Raw genomic sequence first — 10,694 nt, 5'->3', positions numbered from 1 at the left:
GACACGTTACTACAATCGGTTCCTAAAAGCGTGGTTGGTTATGGGAAATGGTAAAGTAAACCCATTTCCTTCATTTGTTGACGTGGATTTTGTGTTTTTCCCACTGTCGATTGACAATAACGAATGGATGTTAGTACGGTTAGAGTTGGCGTCCCAGGAATTAGTTTTGTACCCGTTTGAAAACTTTTATGGACGAGGAGACAAATTTAGGGCAGTTATTATTCCACGGTTGACGAAGCTTAAGGTGTATTTAACTGGGTTGCTTGTGCATTTGAAGTATTGGAAAAAGACAGGAAAACCAGAATGCTGCATAACTCATGAGCTAAACGATAACTACGTGATTTCTAACAGGTCAATCGTAGGAAATGAAGCTGTCTATCTGTGTATGCTTATGGAGCATCTGGTTACAGACAAACCCATTAACATTACTGGAGACGTTAAGCAAATATGTTTGTCATATAGACGATTCATGGCTGATAAACTGTATTTTTGGCGGTGTTTACCACGCCCAAATGTAGTTAAATAAAAAAACTGTTCTTTGTAATATATTTTTTAATTTAATATTAAATCTTCCAATTTTACCCTTTTCAAACCTATAAATACATACATTACTCCCTCCTATTAAACAACATTCTCATCCCAAAACTTCACACTAACAAAATGGACTCTTGGACCGACGAGGAAGATATTGCTGCTGTCTTTTCGTACATTGCCGCTCGTGAACTGGGCACTTACTCAGTTTCCGATCCTGCTTTCTGGGAGCAGGTTTTCAACAATTTCTGCATTCACCTACAAGAGACGTCCCGAAGCGTCGAGGCGTTGATGACTCGTCTTTCTTTGGTACGCTTTAAATGTACACGTTTTCTAGGAAGGTGCAAAAATGTGAAAAAAAATAATCCGAACATGGAAGAAGAAGAGATCATACAAGAGGCCCTGCTAGACTACGCAATACTTTACGACGAGGACTTTGAACACCTTTCAGTGTTTGAAAGTTTAAAAATTTATCTGTAATTCACGAAAGAAGTTTGTAATATTCTATCGTGCAAGTTAATGTTTGGGCCAAAGAGCCGTTTGGCGATATGCAACGTGCAAAAATAAATTAATATTTTAATTAATTAAACTAATAAATAAAGTTAAATAAAAATAGTAAAAAACGGCCCAAAACAAGCTACATAGTTTGGGCCCAAGAACCCACAAAGTTTTAAAACAGATAATTTTAAAATTTATTAATTAATAAGTTAACTTATTAAACTAATTTAAGAAAGTAAAATAATAAAAACGGATAAAAAGGGGGTTCTTCTTTAAAGAAACGGCCCCTCCGTGGTTCGAACCTGCGCCCATTGTGTGAAAGCCAAACATGTTAACCAGTTTATCCTCCTACTCGGAGCTGGTAACAATGTTAACTAATTAATTTTTATACAGTACTTTAAAACGGCCCAGTTGACAATTATTTTCAGTCCACATTTGGGCCAGGTTGGGCTTCACGTTGGGCTTAACGTGACAACTAGTTGCAGTCCACTATTTTAATTAATAAAAACGGATAAAAAAGGGGGTTCTTCTTTAAAGAAACGGCCCCTCCGGGTTCGAACCTGCGCCCTTTAAGTGAAAGCAAAACATGTTAACCAGTTTATCCTCCTACTCGGAGCTGGTAACAATGTTAACTAATTTATTTTTATACAGTACTTTAAAACGGCCCAGTTGACAATTATTTTGAGTCCACATTTGAGCCAGGTTGGGCTTCACGTTGGGCTTCACGTTGGGCTTAACAATTAGACTAGTTGCAGTCCACAATTGGCAGATAAAAAAACTTTTCGTCGTGGCAGTTAACAAAACTTATAAATTTATAACATGCAAAACTTTAGAACATGCAAAACTTTATAACATCCAAAATATTTTTTATATAAATATTAAACATAAACAAGTCAAAACACTAAACAAAACATACTAAAACATAAAAACACTAAAAAAAAACATACTAAAAAAAAAACTAAAAATAAATCCTAATAGCCTCCCACTCCGAAACATGCTTGAAATCCTGTCCCTCGTCATGACGATAGTTGATCAGCGCCACCGCCTTCTGATCATCCTCTTCAAGGTCGGGCATCTCTCTCTCCACCCTCTGGAAATAGCGGTCAAACCTCTCGCATTCCAACCGGACCACACGAAACCTAGAAGATAAGGCGTCCACGCTTCGGTTATGGCCCGGACCACGAAGCTGTCCAAAAATTTGTTGAACACGGACCCAAAGGCCACCCTGTCCCCGTGGTGGAGGATTGGTCACTGCCTCCTCCCAGGCTTCGCACAAGGCGATGTCGTCAACTTCTGTCCACGAGTTTGCCATTTGAACGGATGAACGGAATGTATTGTCGAAATATAAAGACTGTTAACGTGGACGGCGTGGAGAAATGAGAAGTTGGGGGGGTTTATATAGTGGGTAATAGGTGTGGAAGTGATAATGGTTAGCCGTTTACATGGGAAGATGGAAAGGCAACGGGTAAAAAGCCCGTTTAAAAAGCCCAAAACAGTTTATTTAAACGGCCCAAAACAGTTTATTTATTTTTTTTTCCTTTTAAATTGTTACTGTATAGCCCATATAAAAAGCCCAAAACAGTTTCGTGAACTTGTTAGTGAATAGCCCGTATAAAAAGCCCAAAACAGTTTATTTATTTTTTTCTGTTAACTTTGTTAGTGAAAAGCCCAAATAAAAAGCCCAAAGCAGTTTCCTTAACTTGTTAGTGCACAGCCCGTATACATAGCCCAACACAGTTATGTATTTTTTTTTTCGTTAACTTGTTTTGTGAACAACCCATATAAAAAGCCCAAATCATAAGTAAAAGTGAACGAAACACATAATTTTTATTACTAATTATTACAAATTACATAAAAGATAAAACATGAAAAAATTACAAACAAAATTTTTCATCGGAACCCTTTCTCATAACAGCAGAACCGGGTAGTAGAGAAAAAATCTCGGTCTCCAAGAAAGCAGTCTTCAGATAACTTGACCAAACCACTGCTTAGAACTTAGAACCTCCCCGAGAACAAATTGAAAGTTAGGAGTGAATCAAAACCCTTCTTCTGGAATTCCAGTCAAAACGCTTGTAGCAATGATAGAGATGCGTCTTTTGCTGGATAGTTCCATCCGGACTAACTGGGTAGTTAGATCCGGCATTTCTGAAGAGTAAGACACTCCAATATGATAAGCAATATCAAAACCTAATTTGATAACTAAAGCCAAGGAACACGTCACTAGCAGATACGTGTGATTTCATAAATATTTCATGCATTTGATACACAAAAACATCTATGCTAATAACATAAAGAAACCAAGATAACATTTTATTTGAGATTTAAGTGTGTTAGATGGATTCGTTAAACAAGCACACCAAAAAACAAGTGGGTATATATATAGTGAGAACATAACCTCAAACGCCATGAAAAACACGTTGAACCCGGTAACGGCTTGAACAACACATTGACCCGGCATTTGACAGCTGTACCGGCTTCAAATCAGTTCAAACGGCTTGAGCCAGCTGAAACGGCTCGAACAATGTGTTGAAACGGCACGGACCTTCTGTAACGGCTTGGCCGCAGCTAAAACGGCTTGGAGCCAGCTAAAACGGCACAACTAGTTCACGGAAACGGCTCGGATGTCAGCTGTAACGGCTTGGCCAGATCGTACGGAAACGGCTTGGCTATCTTGTAAGAACGTGGCTTGGCTCGTTGAAGGAACATGGCTAAGATCTTTCCACATGAGCCGGTTGTAACGGCTTGGCTAAGATCTTTCCACATTCTCAGCCACGTGGCGTTCACAGCATCCTTCTCAAGCCGTTTCAGGGATTGTCGGACACGTGTCAAGCGGGGAGTGGACGGCCGTTAAAAAAAACTCATGTGCCGTTTCAGGATTTTGAACCGGCTCGTCAAGGGGTGTCCGGTGGCCATTTTCGCAAAGACGGCGTTGCAGTGGCCAATTTCGTGGTTTTCCCTTAATATTATTATATTCCTTACATATCAAGGAACATTGATGATATAAATGCCTTGGGCCATTACCATGTGGTTGTGGTGACTAATTTATACACACCCTTTTAATTCTAAATCAACCAAAACACCAACCACACTTTCGCGAGTATCTTAGTTGAGGCGCGAGGGATGTTCTTTCGTTTCGAAATGTAAATTTTACCGAAAAATTTATATTTATTGATTGCTCATGTGTGATCTTTTGGTGTTATTTTCGTATGTATTGTGTTTAAAACATGTTGGGTCGTTTTTTGTTTCACCTGTATATGCGGATCAAAACAGTCTTAGTAATGTTGGTTTTCCTCGATCCAGTCCTAAGCATAGAACTGAACCTGAAAATTGCATTAAGTGGGAGCCGAGGACCAACCGAAGTGCAACACAACATTCCAGTTTCTCAGCCGGTTTGGGTTTTTTTTTTTTTTTTTTTTTTTTTTTTTTTTTTTTTTTTTTTTGAGCTAGACCCGAAATTTGCCCTGCCCTAGTTATGGATGATTAGTTTAGCTTATTTAAAATAGTTTATTTTATTTTTAACTTATCATCTTTATATTTACTTCTAATATTTGGCATAAGTTATTAAAAGTGTATATTGCATTTAGAAAAGGTAATGAATCTAGAATATATATAAAAATAAAAAGAATATTAAGATATGACAAAAGAATATACAATGTCACACACACATTAAAAATATTTGTTCGGCAGACAAAGATCATGGGTTGTTCTTAGTTCCTTATAGCTACTCCTAGCGCTAATTGTCGTGATCTGAACTTTCATGACAATTGTGGTGATCTAAATGCCTGAGTGTCAAGTTTCCTTCTAAGACTCCAACAATTTGGCTCATTGATGGCCTTCGTCTTGCCAAATGGTGTACACAAACAGCGGCACATGCTATCATCCTAGCCATTACAGTGCAGTCATAATTATTTTGCATTCTTGTGTCGACTAATGAGCTAAAATTGCCATCCTTCAACACGCGTTTCATCAATGGCCTTGCCTGAGTATGAGATTATTATTAGCATAACTAACTACCAAAAGATTGACAATACTAACTAGAAAAGATAACTAACCCAGTCAACGATGTTATCATCTAAGAATTGATCTTTATCAACGGGTGGACGCCCAGTAATCAATTCAAGAAGAATGATACCAAAGGAAAACACATCCGATTTCTCAGTCAACTTCCCTGTCAAAGCATACTCCGGAGCTAAATATCTGAAAAAAATATTCATTTACATATGAGTATTATTTAGCATTCATAATAACTTTAAAAAAATGAGAAAGGAAAATCTGACCCAAAAGTGCCCATCACACGAGTAGAAACATGGGTATTTGTTTCGGGAAAGAATCGAGCAAGTCCAAAATCCGCAACCTAAAAGTAAGATTCATTAATACTCATCCTTTTAAACAATATGACATATATTTAGCCATTGTGTCAATTATGCATACCTTTGGCTCGAAATTGCAATCAAGAAGTATATTCGTAGACTTCATATCGCGGTGAATGATCTTAGGTTCACCTACAGTGTGAATTGGTTCAATACCATGACAGTTATAAAGCAACTAGACTTAGGAAAACAAACCTACACCTCCCATCAAATTTTTGGTCATCATTATAACATGGACGGCTATTTTGGGCACTATATGGTGAGTAAACACCAAACACAAAGAGGGCTTGTGGAAGGTTTTCTCATTTTTCATTTTTATTAATTTTTAATTTAGACTACAGTTAATGCAAAATTTCAATATTTATGGGAATTTTGATTAGCATCTGAAGTTGAATTTGATATCATACTAAATCTGATTTTGTGGACGTTATTGATTCACTATAAATAATGAAACTGATATTACAACAACATAATCAAGAAAAGGAACATTCTGCATATGACTTATCAAGAAAGGGCCATTCTATATAGATTTTGTTCTCTTTTTAGTTTTTTTTTTTTTTTTTAAAAAACATGTTTTGACCCGAACCTATTTTGGTGAGAAACAATTCTGGCCCGAGCCAAATTGAACCATTTCTTACCCGGCCCATTTCAGCCCAAACCCAATATGATCCTTTACCTAACCCGCCTGCCTGTTTTTCCAGCCTTAAAAGCAACACAACAGAGTTTATATTAACTCACATTCCTCATGCAAATATGCCAACACTTTAGCTGTTCCGACAGCAACTTTCATCCTCTTATCCCAGCTTAACAAATCAGTTTCCTTCCCTGCCATTATCAACAAACATGCTTCAGAAACATATTAATCGCATATGATGCTAAAAAACTAAGAACAAAAACTTGACTCACCATGTAAGTGGTATTCCAAAGTGTTGTTTGGAACAAACTCATAAACCAATAACCTCTCAAGTCCAGTAGTGCAATGTCCAACCAAAGAAACCAGGTGTTTGTGATGAATACGGTTAGCAGTAGCAACTTCAGCCTGGAATTCAGATTCCCCTTGTCGGCTTCCAACCTTCAACCGTTTAATGGCAACTTTCTCTCCGGTTGGAAGCACCCCTTTATGTACGTAACCAAATCCACCACGTCCAATGATATTAGCATCCGAGAAACCTTGTGTTGCATTTGCTAAATCCTCGTACGTGAATAAGGTCTTGTTGGATTCTGGTGGTGGTGAGTATTCTACTGGTGGCATCATAATAACGTGAGAAGGATCAACTGCACATGAGCCAAACATTAAAACGAGAAAACAAAGTACAACATGAAGTATCAATGAAGAAGCTAACAGTTTATGTGAGACCTTTAGGTGGAGAAAGAAGGTAATTTGGTGCAGGGTGAGTTCTTGTATTCTTCTTCTTCTTTTTACATAAGAAGATACAGAAAATACTTAATAATATGACTGTGAATGCTCCTGCAAATATTGCAATGCGAATCACCTGACCTATTGGCAATGGCGTGGGTGAAGTGGTGGTGCTGGACGGTGGTGTTGCTGGCCGTAGATAACGCATGATGTTTGTGTCGAGAGAGAGAGGAAGAATTGTTGTTATACTTTTTTTCCCCAAATACAATTATAAACTACTATATATTAGCGGTAATGAAACGTTAGGGTTAGAGCATTCACATCCTAACCATCAAATTATGTGAGGAGGGGTTTTTATATTATAAAGGGTATAAAAAGTGGTTGTGAGTAGAAGAGAGAGAAAATGTTACTGTTCATCTGTATATTTGGGGGGACACTGTTCACCCGTTATAATTTTTTAATATATTTTGAAAGTGATTGTGAGTGGAAGTGAGAGAAAAAGGTAATGATAATATTATTTAATTGAAAGGAAAGAGAAAAAGTATTTGTTTTTAGTGGAAATATATTGATATAGGAGTTGTTTTTTAGTGGAATGTATGTATAATTTGATGGATTGGATGTGAATGCTCTTAGGCATGCAAGATTTTTGAGAATCTTCTCCGATTCTTTTGTCACTTTACATATTTAAATTCGCTAATAGAAATTGGAGTCTTATATATATCTGATTTTAAAACAAATCGTATTCATATCTGACCCAAATCCGTGAGCATATGTTGAGTAATTACTCACCAACGGTTTTTGTTAAAGTTATATGTTGGGGTTCGAAAGATTTTTTACTACTTTGATTTTTATATAATTTTATTGGCTAAGGAATATAAAAATACAAAAACTAAAAATTAGTGAATTTGTACATTATTCTATTATCAAGTACAACAGAAAATAAAATGAAAAAGGAAATGTTTACGGGTATGGTTCAGCCTAACAAGTATATGTCTCATGCAATTAGGTCGGGTATCACCTGATACCATGCTCGTCAATTATACCCGTAAAGTTTTTAAAAATAATCTCATGCCATGTCCGGTTGTCCCATAGTCGAATACCCATCCCTAACATCTTGAGTTTCAAGGTTTGTTTGACAGGTTCGATTCATGTGGTCATCCCTATTCATGATCCGAATGCATTTTTACTGTTTTGTTTTAAAAAGGGGGAAAATTGTCCAAATCGATTATCAATTTGATTTCATTGGGTATTTATTTAAGTAATTGGTCGGTGAGCCTCAAAAGTTTCAAACCATAACTAAATGTTTGAATTGTGGTTATAAACAAAGTTATTCGTATTTAACCTAACCGGACCGAATCGAACCATAAAAAGATATTAGACTATATTTCAAACTGCTAAGATATTTCAAGTTGGTTGTATTTCGAACTTTATACACCATATAAATGAAAATTAGTATCTTTACATGAAACTGACCTCCATTTGTAGCTCTATTATGAATTGTTACAGGTAGCATAGATTATTTTCTAAAGAAGTAAATCATAATTTATGTCTTTATGGTTTAGTGGTGGGATCACTATTCATTCCTTCCTTTATTTTTTTGCAATCCGAGTTTCTGTGGTTTACCAATTTTTTTTCACCCCTCATGTTATCTCCCAATTAACTGAAAGGTGAAATTACATCTTTACCCTCGAAAACCCTTAACTCCTTTTTGATTTCCTGATACCACTATCCACTATCTAGGCAACCACCGCTAACCACCGTTTAAACCACACTTGAAACCACCACGGTTCTGCATCACCATTGCAATACCATCACACACACCTTCCCTTTACAACCACCACTGTCACCACCAACGTCAAACTCCACCATCGTACCTCACCACTACTCACAACCTTCACCACCTTTATTTGATTAAAGATTAAACCTACCTGTAACGCCCGCGTCCCTAGACTTCTAGCTAATTGTCACTTTTAGCCCCTAAACTATGTGATACTTGATACTATTAATACTTGATGGATCTTATGGTATGAAAGTAAAGAAACTATAATGCTTGATACTTGGAGACTATGATACTATGACACTATGGAAACTATGATTCTATGATACTATGATTCTATGATACTATGATTCTATGAGACTTGATTCTATGATTCTTGATACTTGGAAGCTAGATTCTTGACTCTTGATATTTGGTGCTTGACTCTTGAGGCTCGTGAAACTTGAGACTTTGTTGAACGAGGGACTGGAGTCTTGTCACTGGCGGAAACTATGAAACTATGGAAACTATGTAAACTTTTGTGTTAATGATATAATCTAGTTATGTGTGTTTCTATTACCCAATAATACGCAACGCAACGCTTAATCTAACTCGCAAAACGAATCAAAGACAGTTAAACGGAAAAGATTGGATTGGCCGAATGGCAATCCGATCGGATGGCCCTTCGACCGAGCTGCCATCCGACCCGCTGCACACCGCCTCCACCTACTCTGACACTATAAATAGGCCTGTCACATCATCATTCTCACTGATGTGACAGCCTCACTCGATCCAGACGCACGCACTCCTCTTTTCTTCCATTTCTTGGTGATTTCGGTACGTTTTACACTAGATTCTTGTACATCTTTGATCTACACATCATTCTCTACATGATTCTCCTTTGAAATCTCAATTTTCATCATGAAATCCCTAAGATTTGAGCTCTTGGAGGTGATGTCATCATGGCGGTTTGTACCAAACTGTTGTGGTGATGTCATTCTAGTCAAGATCTAGCTCAGATCTAAAGGATTCCATGTGTTTTACACTAAAATTTACTAAATCTAGACTTTTTCAGTTAAAACTTATGTTTATCTTCATCTTTTCTTAAGCTTTCACTTAAAACAGTGGAATCCGGATCTAAACGGACTATAGACTTGATGATTAGTCTGGAGTTGGTTTGGAGAAGGATTGTTGCCAGAGAAGATGACCGGAGTATGAATTCCAACATAAGCACCGACATGAATGAACGACTGAACGGACTAGGGTGATTCCCATCTGAACAGATCGGCTGTACACTGATGTGCTTACCGTTGTCTCAATGGGTACCATGTCATCACGGTTTAAACAGAAAACTTGGAAAACTTTATAAGGATATGAACGGGACAAGGGCAACCTAATCGAATGGCGATCCGATCGGATAGCCATCCGATTGAACTGCCATCCGATCAGGTGACACTTGCCTCTTAACTTTAAAACCCTTTGTAGCTTTGATTTCTTGATCGTCGAATGGCAATCCGATCGAATAGCCATCCGATCGGACAGCCATCCGATCGAGGTGTCATGTCTCTTGGAATCATTCAACACTTAGAAACTTTTTAGAAAATTGAACACTTGGTTTTGATTTGGAATCATGACACTCGAGTCGAACGGCCATTCGATCGAATGGCCATCCGAATGGATGACCATCCGATCGGATGGCAATTCGTCTCTCACTCACAGCAGTCACATCAATCGAATGGCAATCCGATCGGATAGCCATCCGATCGAACTGCCATCCGATCCAGTGACTGACTCGACACTTTGCGTAATCTCGTTGTTTTGTCCGACTCTTATCTGTTGTAATCTAATCAGGCTAAACCTAAAGAGCTCCCTTTGATCCAATAACAGTTAATCTGTTAAGCAATCTCTGTGAGCATACTCGATCCCTTTTTGTTTTAAACTTTGGGATGCAACATGTATTCTATTAAACTATGATACTTGAGACTTTTGGAAACTAAACTCTATCCTAAGTGAATGCGAAACTTGTGATTCTTGTATTCTATTTGTGCTATGTGGATGTTTAATCCAGGGTGTGTAGTTCCGCCTTAACAATAGTAGCGCTATAGGAGATGCACCTCCCTATTATTCTCGGGGTATTGTTAGGAGGATTCTAGTTTTCCTTGAGACTTGGGAAACAACAAAG

At 37.6% G+C, this 10,694-nt stretch overlaps 2 protein-coding genes across 2 annotated transcripts; both read right to left on the bottom strand.

The window, feature by feature from the left end:
* Positions 1-4,639: 4,639 nt before the first annotated feature.
* On the bottom strand, positions 4,640-5,718 carry LOC110938907 (proline-rich receptor-like protein kinase PERK1). The gene is made up of 4 exons (XM_022180895.2): positions 5,461-5,718; positions 5,307-5,383; positions 5,082-5,226; positions 4,640-5,008 (listed from the first exon to the last, which is right to left on the bottom strand). The coding sequence occupies exons 1-4, from the start codon at positions 5,503-5,505 to the stop codon at positions 4,763-4,765; spliced, it is 513 nt and encodes a 170-aa protein (XP_022036587.1). The 5' UTR covers positions 5,506-5,718; the 3' UTR covers positions 4,640-4,762.
* Positions 5,719-6,074: 356 nt separating this feature from the next.
* LOC110943271 (proline-rich receptor-like protein kinase PERK1) lies at positions 6,075-6,964 on the bottom strand. The gene is made up of 2 exons (XM_035989913.1): positions 6,757-6,964; positions 6,075-6,674 (listed from the first exon to the last, which is right to left on the bottom strand). The coding sequence occupies exons 1-2, from the start codon at positions 6,962-6,964 to the stop codon at positions 6,283-6,285; spliced, it is 600 nt and encodes a 199-aa protein (XP_035845806.1). The 3' UTR covers positions 6,075-6,282.
* Positions 6,965-10,694: the final 3,730 nt, after the last annotated feature.

The sequence above is a fragment of the Helianthus annuus genome, chromosome 5 (genome assembly GCF_002127325.2).
Source record: "Helianthus annuus cultivar XRQ/B chromosome 5, HanXRQr2.0-SUNRISE, whole genome shotgun sequence".
Lineage (NCBI taxonomy): Eukaryota > Viridiplantae > Streptophyta > Magnoliopsida > Asterales > Asteraceae > Helianthus > Helianthus annuus.
The sequence above is the reverse complement of the archived record's forward strand: the minus strand, read 5'-3'. Positions and strand labels throughout refer to the sequence as shown.

What these genes read in the sequence shown, in the direction of transcription:
- LOC110938907 (XM_022180895.2), bottom strand. Translation starts at nt 5,505, where the DNA reads ATGAAGTCTACGAATATACTTCTTGATTGCAATTTCGAGCCAAAG. An exon ending in ATTGCAATTTCGAGCCAAAG is followed by an intron (nt 5,384 to 5,460) that starts GTATGCATAATT and finishes TCTTACTTTTAG; the next exon opens with GTTGCGGATTTTGGACTTGC. An exon ending in CGTGTGATGGGCACTTTTGG is followed by an intron (nt 5,227 to 5,306) that starts GTCAGATTTTCC and finishes TATTTTTTTCAG; the next exon opens with ATATTTAGCTCCGGAGTATG.
- LOC110943271 (XM_035989913.1), bottom strand. Translation starts at nt 6,964, where the DNA reads ATGCGTTATCTACGGCCAGCAACACCACCGTCCAGCACCACCACTTCA. An exon ending in CCTTCTTTCTCCACCTAAAG is followed by an intron (nt 6,675 to 6,756) that starts GTCTCACATAAA and finishes GCTCATGTGCAG; the next exon opens with TTGATCCTTCTCACGTTATT.